The following is a 14,563-nucleotide window of genomic DNA, read 5'->3' as shown; positions in this document are numbered from 1 at the left end:
TGTTAGAAAGCGAGTGAGCATTTTCTCAGCTCTTTTTTCAATATGTAAATTTTCTTGTAATGGTCCACAAGGGGGCACTGTTCAACTGTGAACGCCATGAATCATCAGCAAGTCAAGTCTCACTATCAAGATTTTATCCATCAAGATAGTTAAATTCATATGATACAGCATTTCGCTGAAAAGTTGGCTCTTGTGTGCTGGGGTAAGAAAATACCACAAGTAATCTGGCTTACATCATTTGATTACATTAGTATTTGTAATCAATCGTATACTTTGGAAATGAAGCCTAATCCTACTATAGTTAAGTTTTCTGATTACTTGATTATGTTATTGGTCAATAAATCATAGTATATTTAAATAATATTGGCTAGCATTGAGTGGTATATCAGATATATTCCATTCTGCTAGCATGATACTGAACTCGTCTTTGACTCGTTCAATATCATGCTAGCTGAATGGAATATATCTGATAGACCACAAAAAAAGCCAGCCAATATTATCTCATCTCATCTCATCTCATCTCATCTCATTATCTGTAGCCGCTTTATCCTGTTCTACAGGGTCGCAGGCAAGCTGGAACCTATCCCAGCTGACTACGGGCGAAAGGCGGGGTACACCCTGGACAAGTCGCCAGGTCATCACAGGGCTGACACATAGACACAGACAACCATTCACACCTACGGTCAATTTAGAGTCACCAGTTAACCTAACCTGCATGTCTTTGGACTGTGGGGGAAATCGGAGCACCCGGAGGAAACCCACGCGGACACGGGGAGAACATGTAAACTCCGCACAGAAAGGCCCTCGCCGGCCACGGGGCTTGAACCCGGACCTTCTTGCTGTGAGGCAATAGCGCTAACCACTACACCACCGTGCCACCCCAATATTATTATTATTATTATACATTCCTTTTGTGTGTTCAACGCGTCTTTCTTTTTCAAAATTCTCTCAAAATCTTCTGTATTTAACGAAGCAAACCTGGCAGCCATGTTTGTTTACAAATTGTCACAGGTGCTTCCTAGCATTATTAGGAACTTTTACATCTCCAACGTGTCTCTTTTCCAGTTTTTTTTTTATGTCCATTGGTCTGTTTTTCTCTTGTAAATATGCGTGAAGAATATCTAATGAAGTTTTGGGAGCCTTTGGGGTGTTCAGTGCGTTTTTCTCTTTCCCAGTGAACAAAGAGACACTTCTGCTCATGTGCAGCAGAAAACTTTCTCACTGAATATTCACATCAGCTCCGACGTGTGACATCATGTTGTCTTGCCAACCATGCAATATTGTAAACCATATTCAGAGCTCATTCTCCACTGGGTAGGATAAGCGATATGCTAATAACAATATTGCATGCTATCAAACCAAGTGAATGAAACCTGCTAGAAGGGAATAGAATGCAGCGTAATAGCTGCCTGTAATGATAACTGTGTGTCGTTTCTTGTAGTTGATCAACTGTAGATATCCCAGCTAAGCATATTCAGTGATGGGTCTGTTAATTAAATATATAGATACCAAGTTGATGTGAGAGCATACACAATGGTTCTTTGACCAGATTCACTCAAAATATGTGCAAAAGATGATTTTTTTTCCTTAACGTTATGTTCTGATTAGAAGCCCAAATATTGTCCATTTACGTATCTCGCTGATGTTAATGTTAATATGTTGTTGGGTTGCCTATTTTGTTTTGGTCTAAGTCTTTTGTTCCTTTTAAACTTTGTTTGGTTGTGTTTTTGGGAATAAGTGTCCAATAATATATTTCCCTCTTTCTTTCAGCACGATTATCCATCCATCCATCCATCCATCCATCCATCCATCCATCCATCCATCCATCCATCACCCGTAGCTGCTTATCCTGTGCAGGGTCGCAGGCGAGCTGGAGCCTATCCCAGCTGAATATGGGCAAGAGGCAGGGGACACCCTGGACAAGTTGCCAGATCATCACAGGGCTGACACATAGAGACAAACAACCATTCACATTCACACCTACGGTCAATTTAGAGCCACCAATCAGCCTAACCTGCATGTCTTTGGACTGTGGGGGAAACCGGAGCACCCGGAGGAAACCCACACAGAAACGGGGACAGAAAGGCTCCTGTCGGCCATTGGGCTCGAACCCAGAACCTTCTTGCTTTGAGGCGACAGTGCTAACCACTACACCACCGTGCCACCCTCAGCACAATTATTAAAGCATAATAAAACAACAACAATAAAACAACAGTTAGATCTGGACTAGTTTGAATATAATCAGATTATACTGCACGTCCTCTGTAATTCCTAAAGACTGCGTTACTGCTTATATCTTAAATCCTGCACTTTTTAAGCAGCATCTGAATACATTTCTTGACTATTCTACCCAAGACGGTCTGCAATTCAAGATTAATTGTATCAATCAACTGGACGGACACCATGTTCTCTATTATTTATGCAACACATACAGTAGCAAGTTGGAGATTTTCCTGGAGCTACGCAGTCCAGTGGGGATCACATTGATTTTCTTCACCAATCACCTAAAGACAGCTGCTTCACTGGGGATTTACACTTACAGTGATATATTTATCCAATTTGGAACATCTGTTGAGAGCGAGAGCTTAAAACTGGCTTTAAAAATGAAATGATGTTGGATTTAAGATGAGCTGCTGTAAAGTTTCACATAATACACTTTTAATGACTGGGCCATTTGGGTGGAGGAAAAAAAAAACCCTTCGATAAATTTAAGTTTTTGGTTAAGATTAACTAGAGACAGTCACTTGTCTATGGACAGACACATATGGAGCAGTTAATATGCCGTTTCTCTCACACACACATATACACGCACATACCTGTGAGGCCCACAGGTAGTCGAGTCTGAGTTTGAGGTCCTGCTGTCTGCAGTGGAGTATCATTGCACCAGAGAAGAGGAGCATTGCCAGAACAGGATCGTACCCATGTGTGTGAAAGAACCCTCCTCTACATACACACAAAGTACAACCAGATAAAACACTTGTATTCATTTGGACACTTATCACAGCGTTTTGCGTTTGATTAAACAATACAACTCATTATCGCTATCCTAATTAGATTATTGTATGGGATTGTGTGAAACCCATACTGTAAACACTTGTTTAGATGTAGCATTATCATTCCTCTAGGTGTAAGCACTGGTTTGTTATCATTGTGCGCTTGCTGTTGGTCGCTCACCCCACAGCCTGCCGATAGCCGCTGGTCTCCATGACAACGGTATGGAGGACGTTGAGAAGGAGAAGCAAGAGAATTTTGGGTAGTGATGACACGCGCAGGTATAGAGCCACAGACAGCGATGCCATCACGCAAGATAAGAACACGTACGGAGTGTATTTACACACACCTGTGCCCACGCTCGTGCTGTTCACTATGATAACCGTTATAATGGAGACGCTGGAGTTGCCCTCCCATGACCACGGCATGCACGCCACCTGTACAAATAATCATGAGACAGCAGCATGCCCGCATATGTTTTTTTTTAACTGTCTTCTATGTCTATGGAGAAATATTGATAATATTTCATATTTCATTTTTTTAAAAACAGGTAAAAAGGGCTTTGTGTGTGAACGTGCACACTCACCACACAGCCCTGGGTCACAGAATACGTCAAAAGGACCAGAAAACCACACAGACCCGTCCTGATCTGCAGAGTAAGACAGTCCGGAGAGCACTACAGAGAGACAGTGGTGGGGGAGTGAAGGAAAAAGGAAAGAATTAGGATTAGAAATGCATTTTATCAGATAATTAGAAATTGATTATTTAAACCGCACAGGAGATGAAAAGATCAAAAGCCACAGGGTCAAGACACTCTGCTTTTTACTGTGTTTTTGTAGTTCAGTAATTGCTTTGTGTGCGTTACCGCGTCTTACCTGCATGTGAGTGATGTGAAGGTACATGACGCTCACCATATGAAAACAGATACAAATAACCAGCAAAATAACAATAACCAGACCTCTATAAAAGACAGAGAGAGAGAGAGACAGAGAGAGAATTACAGTGTGCGTGTATAGTGTGCGTATGCATGTTATTATAGCTACAGTGTCACACACTGTACAGTGTCTTGCAAAAGTATTCATCCCCCTTGGTGTTTGTTCTGTTTTGTCGCATTACAAGCTGGAATTAAAATGGATTTTAGAGGGTTAGCACCATTTGATTTACACAACATGCCTACTACTTTATAGGTACATTTTTTTTTTTTATTGTGACACAAACAGTAATTAAGATGAAAAAACAGAAATCTGGAGTGTGCATAGGTATTCACCCCCTTTCGTATGAAATTCCTAAATAAGAGCTGGTCCAACCAATTCACTTCATCAGTCACATAATTAGATGATTGAGATCCACCTGTGTGTGCAATCAAAGTGTCACATGATCTGTCACATGATGTCTGTATAAATCAACCTGTTCTGGAAGGACCCTGACTCTGCAACACTACTAAGCAAGCAACATGAAAACCAAGGAGCCTCCAAACAGGTCAGAGACAAAGTTGTGGAGAAGTATAGATCAGGGTTGGGTTATAAAAAATATCCCAAACTTTGAATATCCCAGGGAGCACCATTAAATCCATTATAGCAAAATGGAAAGAACATGGCACCACTACAAACCTGACAAGAGAAGGCCGCCCACCAAAACTCACAGATCAAGCAAGGAGGGCATTAAACAGAGATGCAACAAAGATACCAAAGATAACACTGAAGGAGCTGCAGAGATCCACAGCGGAGATGGGAGTATCTGTCCATAGGACCACTTTAAGCCATACATACCACAGAGTGGGGCTTTATGGAAGAGTGGCCAGAAAAAAAGTCATTGCTTAAAGAAAAAAAAAATAAGAAAACACATTTGGAGTTTGTCCAACAGCATGTGGCAGACTTCCCAAACACATGGAAGAAGATTCTCTGTTCAGATGAGACTAAAATTGAACTTTTTTGCCATCTTCGGAAATGCCATGTGTGGCGCAAACCCAACACTTCCCATCACCCTGAGAACACCATTCCTACAGTGAAGCATGGTGGTGGCAGCATCATGCTGTGGGGATATTTTTCATCTGCAGGGACAGGAAAACTGGTCAGGACTGAAGGAAAGATGGAGGTCACTAAATACAGGGCAATTCTGGAGGAAAACCTGTTTGAGTCAGCCAAGAGTTTGAGACTGGGATGAAGGTTCACATTCCAGCAAGACAATGACCCTAAACATGCTGCTAAAGCTACACCAGAGTGGTTTAAAGGGGAACATTTAAATGTCTTCAATCCAATTGAGAATCTGTGGCATAACTTGAAAATTGTTGTACACCAACACAACCCATCTAACTTGAAGGAGTTGGAGCAGTGCTGCCTTGAGGAATGGGCAAAAATCCCAGTAGCTAGATGTGCTAAGCTAATAGAGACATACTCCAAGAGACTTGCAGCTGTAATTGCAGCAAAAGGTGGCTCTATAAAGTATTGATTTTGGGGTACAAATACCTGTGCACACTCCAGATTTCTATTTTTTTCTTCTTAATTATTGTTTGTGTCACAATAAAAAAAAAAGTGCACCTTTAAAGTGGTAGGCATGTCGTGTAAATCAAATGGTGCTAACCCCCCCAAATCCATTTTAATTCCATCTTGTAATGCAACAAAACAGGACAAACACCAAGGGGGATGAATACTTTTGCAAGACATTGTAACAAAGTCTAAAACTGTCAAGAAAAAATTCAAATCATTTTAAACAGGTAAAAATAATTTTATAACAGAAATAATGTTTTAAAAAGTACAGCTAAAGGAATGCTACCAGAAATTGAATAAATAAAATTAGTTTCTTTTTTTTCTTCTAAAAACAAATTCAGCTTAATAAGTTCCAGTTTAATGGAGAATAACTCTGTCCATAAAGAAAAGAATGAGGTACGGGAATAATTGACAAAAAGTGGGATGTACAGTACTGTGCAAATCTGAAGCACCCCATTTCTTTCGTACAAACTTTGTTATAAACTTTTACTTTATGACTTCGACTGTATATTATCAAGCTAGTCTGAAAACATTTTAGATTTCCAAGCATTAGTTTTCCAGCATGAAATTAAATATTGCACAAGAATGTTTGGATGTCAGTAAAGAAAGCAGAAGATTACATAAGAGACACTTAAAAAAAAACACCATAATGCTGGGTTTTGCTGCAAAATTAGGAAGCAAGCGTGACACTCAAAGTGTCCAGAAGAACTGTGGCTGGTTCTGTAAGTTGCTCAGTAAAACGTGCAGCTCATTTCCTTATAAAACTGCACTCGTTGTACCTGAGACTACTATTTTTTTTAAGCAAAGGTTCATCAGACCAAATATCGACTTTGTTTCATTCATTACTGTTTACTGCTCTTTACAGTCTTTTTGAATGTAGAAACAGTTAATTTCATTATTTCTGAAAGCATCTTTGCTCTGCAGCATTTCTTTGCATATGCCTAAGACTTTTGCACAGTACTGTATACACTGCACAGGAGTCCCTGACAGATCAAATTACTAAAACTAAAACCACAACATAGCAGTTTGTATCTTTAACTAACTAATAAAAGTTACCAAAAGCTAAAAACATGATTTTTTTAACAAAACAAACAATAATATAAAAATTAACACTAACTGAAAGTCATATGAACCTATAATAACAGCAGCATGTGGTGGTGTTGTATGTGTTACATACTGAGGGATAATCAGAAAATAGACGAGAGCGAAGAGTGAAGTAAGGAGGAGAGAGATCACCACAGCACTGATAAAGCCATCATCATACACCTGCTGATACTGAGAGAGAGAGAGAGAGAGAGAGAGAGAGAGAGAGAGAAGTAGGGATTTCAAGATCCAGAAAGCAATTACACAATTATTTCTTCTGTCTTGAGTATGTTTTTTTTTTCTGAATATACGACCCATTCTAATGATAGATGATGGCTAAATCCACATGAGAGAGAGAAGCTCGCTGCAGTCTACCAGCAGCCTGACACTGAGGTGAACATGAGCTCGCTGAATGATGCCGTCTCTTCATTAGTGCTGAAAACGAGCATCTGTCTCCCAGCTGCAATATATACGCATTGTCATTACTCTCCTGCTGAGGCTGGGGAAAGCCAGGGAGAGAGAGAGAAAGAGAGTTTATGTGTGGGCACATTCTTCAGATATCCCAGAACTGTTACTGTTGCCCCGTTCTTAAGGTGGGTGGTTCCCTTATGCCAGTACAGTAGGTGGTGTGAAGAAGGGATTGAGGAAAAAGGAGCAAGAGAGAGAGAGAGGAGTAAATGGGGAGGTGAGAGGTGGATGAAAGTGAGAAGAGACAGTCACGAAGCACAAGAGAACAATGTGGGGGATGCAGCTTGTGTGTGTGTGTGTGTGCACGCATATATGACTATGCTGCCTTTTATGCCTCTTTAAGAAAGAAACACCCTCTGTTAAATAACTTTATCAACTAACATACCATTAGCAAGCGATCAAGCACTAAAACATTCACCTCAACTACAGCTGAGAACAAATGTTTACATACAGCCATGCTAATGACATTCAAACTCGATTCTTCACAACTCCGCACATTTCACATAACCATACATGTCCCATGTGGTCAGTTAGGATATCGACATTATTTCCATACGAGGTCATTTCAGATTTTATTTACTCTATCAGAGTTCCTGGGGGTCAGAAGTTTACAGGCACTGTTAGTAAGCATATCAGGTGAAAATTCGAATTCGGTTCAAATTGCTTGAAACGGCTTTCACTGAATTTAGAAATGAATGCAGAACAGCATACTTTTTATAGAACTAAAATACGTTTATCCGTTCTTGAGATATTACAAATCAAAGATTGAAAAAAAAGGCTTAATTTTTAGAAAACCGCTGTAATATTCTGTATGAGGATCACATGGTCCAAAATGGGCCTCATTAACGAAGGAGATCAAACGTTTTTTTCTTAACAACTTTTCTATTTTTCAAGATATTTACATGGAAATTCGCAGGCACATAGGATGGTTGTATACTGAATACAAAGTTTGAAAAATCAGTAAAAACAAATTATGCAAATTAGGATTTCATTAGTATTAATTATGCTAATTAGGTAAAACCATTAAATCGGTACACTCAATAAAAAAGTAATAAAAGATTATTTCTAATACCCTCTTTGTGATGGGTAGGCCTTTGTATTTCTCAAAAGTCAGGCCTACTAGTGTTTATATTAAAGAATATAAATGATAATATTCACAGCTTTCAAGGCTAAACTAAAAAAAAAAAAAAATTGTGTGAGCCACATCCAATAAACAATTCATATTAATTGAATTGAAATTGACACTTGCTTTTCTGACTTCCGGTTTTTTAAAATCTCATTCCGACCACTAAGATCTCAATATTTTTCATCAAAACAACTAGAGTTATATTCTAAAATAGCTATTTATTTAGATGAATCAGTTTGATTTGAAAAAATAAGTAGGTAAAGCTATGAAAACTCACTTCAAAGTCTTGCATGAATCATAACATCAAAACTAGCAGACGGAAAATTTTGCTGAGTCCTTCATCAGAAACAGTGATAGTTAGAAAGCATTTCTATAAATGTTATCTGATTGATATTCACGAGTAATCCAGTCAGAAACAGATCAGAAGAGAGCCTGACCGTTTTCCCATGACTCAAAAAGCACCGGCAGTTTCCCGACGTCCCGCGAGCAGAGAGTTTACTCTGTTGTACCAACTTCAACCTGCTGTTACTCCCAAAGTACTGAACAGATCGTAATGAGATACATTTCTTTGGAAAGCAGAGATTATAAGCTTTTTAATGATAGTATTCACGATAGAAAATATTCAAGAGTTAAGCAATGACAGGTTTGGAAATTTAGATGAGCGTCTGCATGCACAATTTTCACAGCATGGCCAGCGAGCATCTGATATGCCTACTGTTAGTATTTGGTGCCATTGCCTTTTAATAGCCTGAATCAAACACTCAGTGTATCCTTCCACAAGTCTCTCGCAACACCTTGCTGAAATTTGTGCTCATTCCTTCAGACAGAAATGTTGTAACTCAGCCAAGGTTTGTAGGCCTCCTTGCTCAGACACACTTTTTCAGTTCAGTCCACAAATCTTCTCTGCATTTCAGGTCAGGGCTTTATGATGCCACATCAATATTTCACTTTTTTTCGTCTTTAAGACAGAGGCAGATGTCCCATTTTATCCAGAAAGGGCTGCAGGTTTTTATCCCAACCAGGCATAAGGCACACCTGATTAGCTGAGTAAGCAGGTGTGGCTCCTGGTGATTAGAATGAAAACCTGCACTCACATCGGCCCTTTGCGATAAGATTGGATGCCCCTGCTTTAAAGCATTCTGTAACAATTCTGAAAGTGTGTTTAGGATCAATCCTCCTTCCTCATGTATTTTCTAAAGTGCATCAGTCCGTTTTCCAGTAAAACACCCCATAATGTGATGCTGCCACCACCATGCTTCACAATTCAGATTATATTTTTCAGAATAAAAGCATCACCCTTTTTCCTCCATAAATAGCACTGGTTATTATGGACAAATAGTACAATTTTTGTTTCATCTCATGCTAGGGATCACCTGCAAACTTCAGTCTGGCTTTTTTATGCCAGTCTTGGAGTAAGTTGTTCTTCGATGTGTGCCAGCCTTTCAGGCCATGGTGATGTAGGACCTAATGGTGGAAGTACACACTTTGGTACCTGATGCCATCAACTCTTTCACCACTTCCTTTGACATTGTTTTGGGGTTCAACTTTTGACCCACTGAAATTCTGATGTAGTGAATTAAAGCTGAAATACTTTCAATCTGTCTCAAATCAACTGCTTTCAAACGACCTCTCGTGTGAACAAAGTAGATGCGCTCACTGAATTGCCAAAAGAAACATATGGTAAGAGGAAATGTATGAAGTTGTGAAAAACTGAGATTGAATACTGGGGAAGTGGAGCAGAAATTAAATGCTGATTTATGCTTTTGGCAATTAGTAGCTTATGTGCAACGATGGAAGAGTCTCTTTAATCAAAAAGTAGTTCCAGAAAAATTTCATGCACAATATGGAGACCAACAGCTGTGTGGTGCGAAAACGCCCCTACAACAACTATGATTACATCATTTTGACCACATGTTCCCCTGCTCCCGTGAGACTCTGACCAGGAATTATGTTCAGCTACTACAGGGTAAAACAGAGTAGCTGTGTATTTAAGATGATGATGAAAGATGGGATCTTTAAATGGATATTAATGACATTACCTGTTTTTGCACTTGTGACAAAGCAGCTGTTGTTTGTTCACTTGCCTTTAAAATTTATATTCTTGTACCCTTGCTATCTGTTTCTTTTATTGTAGGTTATATGAGGTTTACACAAGGTTCAAATCTTCTCTATTGAATAAAAATATTCAAATATTAGAATATTATTCTATCCACGTTCACTGGATATGAGCAATCGTGCACTCTGATTGGCTATTCTACTACTAGGATATCAGCTCATATACCGTGAGTAAAGAAAAACAAATTGGTGGAGCACATTAAGTCAGATATATCACTTTGTTATCAAGTATTTGAAATAAACAGAATTAGCTAAAAGAATAGGTTGCCCCCCCAAAAATCTCCTGTTCCACACTCCAGCCCAGTCCGTGGCAGTAATGCACCTTTAAGTTGGTTTGCCAACTGCCAAAAAGCCCTAAAGAAGAAGAAGAAAATGGTGGACTGTGTTACTGAACCAAACAAGTATGAAATAAAAAAAATCTATTCGAAAACAAAACCCTAAAAAATAAAAAAAGCAAAAAAAAAAATGGAATAAACGTATTTGACGGTAAGAACGTATCTTTTTTTTTTTGAAGAATTATCACATTTTTCACAAATTGCTACTGTCTTTTCGCCAGTTTGTTTACATTCTAAGCGGAAATTATTTTGTCGGACATTTTGTACAAAGTTTTTAATTTATCAAATTTGCAAAAAATAAAAATGCTCTGTTTCTCAAAATCCAGTGAATGTGGATAGAATAAAACAATTATTCCACTCAATCTTGTCGTATATGGCCTATAGCCGACTTGGCACTATGCGCCTCATCGGCTATCAGCTCATGTACGATTTGATTTTGTGGAATAACTGTTAATTATATAGTAAGTAAAGGAATTGTGTATATTGTTTGGTCCACATGAACTCCACAGCATCGTTGTCATATGTTAAGACCTTTGAGCCACATGGTGCCAAAATAGTTTTTTTGTTTTTTTCACACAAATGATTAAGATGAAGTTAGTTCTATTTTAATGGGGAAAAATACAGCTGTCAAGAAACCAGCACAACTCTTTGAATATTCTGAATGTAATTCTTACCCATAAAGCTGAGCTGTAGGTCACAATCAATGAATCAGTAATTAAAACTAAAACTTATAAATGAACTTGATCTCATGTGAAAACAGAGTACAAATACTGAAATAAATTCATGGTAATTGTGCAAAAGTCTTAGGCACATGCAAAGAAATGCTGTAGAGCAAAGATGCATTCGGAAATAATGAAATTAAATATTTCTATTTTAAAAAATACTATAAAGAGCAGTAAACAGTAATCAATGAAACAAAGTCAGTATTTGGTATGAGATGACCCTTTGCTTTAAAAAAAAAAATAGTAGTCTCAGGTACAATGAGTGCAGTTTTATAAGGAAATTAGCTGTAGGTTTTACTGAACATCTTACAGAACCAGACACAGTTCTTCTGGACACTTTGACTGTCACACTCGCTTCTTAATTTTGCACCAAAACCCAGTAGCCTTCATTATGTTTTCCATCCATCCATCCATCCATCCATCCATCCATTATCTGTAGCCACTTATCCTGTGGCAAGCTGGAGCCTATCCCAGCTGACTACGGGCGAAAGGCGGGGTACACCCTGGACAAATCGCCAGGTCATCGCAGGGCTGACACATAGACACAGACAACCATTCACACTCCCATTCACACCTACGGTCAATTTAGAGCCACCAATTAACCTAACCTGCATGTCTTTGGACTGTGGGGGAAACCGGAGCACCCGGAGGAAACCCACGCGGACACGGGGAGAACATGCAAACTCCACACAGAAAGGCCCTCACCGGCCACTGGGCTCGAACCTAGGACCTTCTTGCTGTGAGGTGACAGCGCTAACCACTACTCCACCATGCCGCCCTCATTATGTTTTCTTTTTGCTTTTTTTCTTTTGAAAAGTGTCTCTTATGTAATCTGCTGCTTTCTTTACTGACATCCAAACATTTTTTTTCCTGTAACATTGAATTTTGTGCGGGAAAACTAATGCTTGGAACTCTAAAATGTTTTTACACTGACTCGATAAGGTAGAAGTCATAAAATAAAAACCTACAACAAAGTTTATAGAAAAAATAGGGTGCCGAAGACTTTTGCACAGTACTGTATATTTTCAAGTTCACCGTAAAAATTGTGTGAACGAAATCAAGCTGGTCAAGCTAATAGAATAATTAAAGTGCAGGAAAAGTAACCAAAAGTAAACTGACTGACTTAAAATGAAAACTATAAATCAATTCATTTAACATGTTGAAATACATTCTATTTGTTTCAATTAAAAAAAAACAAAAAACAACCAGCACCCTATGCATCAGTCTGTACAGATTAATGGACAGGCCATTGTGAGTGTGTGGCTATGAGTGCGCTCACCGTTCTCTCTCTTTCTCTGCTCCTGTAGGTCAGAGTGATGTAATTGAGATCTGCTGTTTCTGATTCGGTTTGCCGAGCTTCAATCAGTCTTCCAATGTAGCGGTTCACGCGTGTCCCAGGTGAGTTATGTGCTACTCCTGAGAAGGATGTGCGATTGCGTAGCTTCTCTGATGCTGTGCGTAGAGCTCGCCTCTGTAGTGATGGATGAAGTGTCAGTCAGTATAGATGCTCTCACATGAAATGACTCAAAATTCTAATTCTTAAAGATAGACGGCCTTTCGATTTCATAAAATCAGTGAAATTTAGTTCCCTCTGAAATTTGGTCGTTGTGATGTATGTTTATTTCTGTAATATCTCAAAAAACACAGGCCATTCTGTGCCTGGGAAGTTATTTAATCTGAGGGCATTTCCTAGCAAATAATGTGCATGAAATCGCTCGCTTCGCGTAGTCAAGCGGACAGAGGCAGTCCGCGTGCGCATGCGCAGGTTTACCTTTGACCATGCATTGACAGTTACAACATTCTGTCACTAAACAAACAGCTGATCACACCGAGGTGCTCGCTGACCGCCAATAATAATTAGTTTGGTCCTGTGTTTCCTTTCCTTCACAACATAACGTCTTTTCTTCTCGCTTTCCGTTACTGTAGTCGGTCTTTCACGTTTCATTTGCAGACTCACGTCCTCCATTTTTCTCTTCTGTTTCAAATTTGTATCCCACAATACCTTGCGTGAACGGGGAAAGCCCACCACGTAACGCATAACGTAATATCTTGAATTGGGTCATGGTGAAGCAGGAAAAAATAGCGGAGAATTTAGAGTCACCTGGCTCTAAATTCATTAATTGTTCTATTTAAAAAAAAAAAAACTAATAAAATTGGAAGTCTGTGATTTGAATCAGTAGCTTTCGGTCCATTAAACAAAAATAACTGGTTGTCAAGGAAAATTCTTTTTATGACCTACACTTGAAAAATCTGAAAGGCAGTATAGCTTTAAGAGATAAATCAGTGCTAAATTCGAGCAAAGGTCCTGAATGTTATGACATAAAGGAGACATATTATGAAACACTCACTTTTTCCGTGCTTGTGCACATACATTTGGGTATCTGGGTGTCTATCAAGCCACAAACTCTGAAATAAGAGACCCAGTCAGTTTTTTTTGGGCTCCTATTTCAGAAAATATGTGCTTCAACAAGCCATTCAGATTTGGCTCCTCTTTCTATGTCACAAGGGGGGGGCCTCATTAGAAGTATAGCTCCCCCTCAACAGAGTATCTCCACTCATGGATTGAGAGCTTCCTTTGTGAATGAATATTCACGAGGAAAATGCTGCCTGATTGGCTGGCAGAAGAAGGGGGTGGGGTGAGCAGTGGCTCATCATCGTTTAAAGGAACAGACATTCAAATCGGCCGTATTGAACAGAGCTGTTTAGACGTGGTGAGGAGTTGCTGTGGTGCTTTATCCTTGTGGTATTTTGACCAAAACATGCTGCAAACATTTCATTAAGAACTCCGAGAACAGTATCAGCTTGTGGAAAAGGGGTATAATATGCCACCTTTAAATCTATTTGCTCTGCTGCTAATCAAAATAACCATCTCATATTCACATGGAAAGGTAGTTTTAAAAGTGCACACGGGTAAACACGCACCTTATCGTCGTCCTCGCAGGTCATGACGTTGGAGAAAGGAATCTCGGCTTTGAACATTTTCCTGCAGTGCATGAGCTGCACGAGAAGGTAGCAAACCGTCTTAAACTTCATCTTCTTTGCTGGCTTTATATCAGACAGAATCAAGCCAGGAAAAATCTGGATTAAAAAAGGAAAGATAGGGCGCGAAATCTTCTTTTTTTCAATTTTATATGAGATAAAAATGTAAATGTACGAAAGGAATACAATAACCATTTAACACTACTTAAAAATAAGAATGACAAGAAAGAAGTGTACACGTCTTTGATTTTAAAAATA

General features: G+C 39.1%; 1 protein-coding gene across 1 annotated transcript in view; it reads right to left on the bottom strand.

The window, feature by feature from the left end:
* adcy1a (adenylate cyclase 1a) overlaps positions 1-14,563 on the bottom strand; it is a 112,330-nt gene that overhangs the window by 31,332 nt on the left and 66,435 nt on the right. Inside the window, exons 8-14 of the mRNA XM_060917612.1 lie at positions 14,249-14,404; positions 12,606-12,797; positions 6,655-6,752; positions 3,867-3,951; positions 3,578-3,667; positions 3,175-3,428; positions 2,817-2,943 (exon numbers count right to left, since the gene is read on the bottom strand). Of these exons, the coding sequence (XP_060773595.1) occupies positions 2,817-2,943; positions 3,175-3,428; positions 3,578-3,667; positions 3,867-3,951; positions 6,655-6,752; positions 12,606-12,797; positions 14,249-14,404 (1,002 nt within the window). The remainder of the gene's footprint in view (positions 1-2,816; positions 2,944-3,174; positions 3,429-3,577; positions 3,668-3,866; positions 3,952-6,654; positions 6,753-12,605; positions 12,798-14,248; positions 14,405-14,563) is intronic.

This window comes from Neoarius graeffei, chromosome 3 (genome assembly GCF_027579695.1).
Source record: "Neoarius graeffei isolate fNeoGra1 chromosome 3, fNeoGra1.pri, whole genome shotgun sequence".
NCBI classification, from domain to species: Eukaryota; Metazoa; Chordata; class Actinopteri; order Siluriformes; family Ariidae; genus Neoarius; species Neoarius graeffei.
The sequence above is the reverse complement of the archived record's forward strand: the minus strand, read 5'-3'. Positions and strand labels throughout refer to the sequence as shown.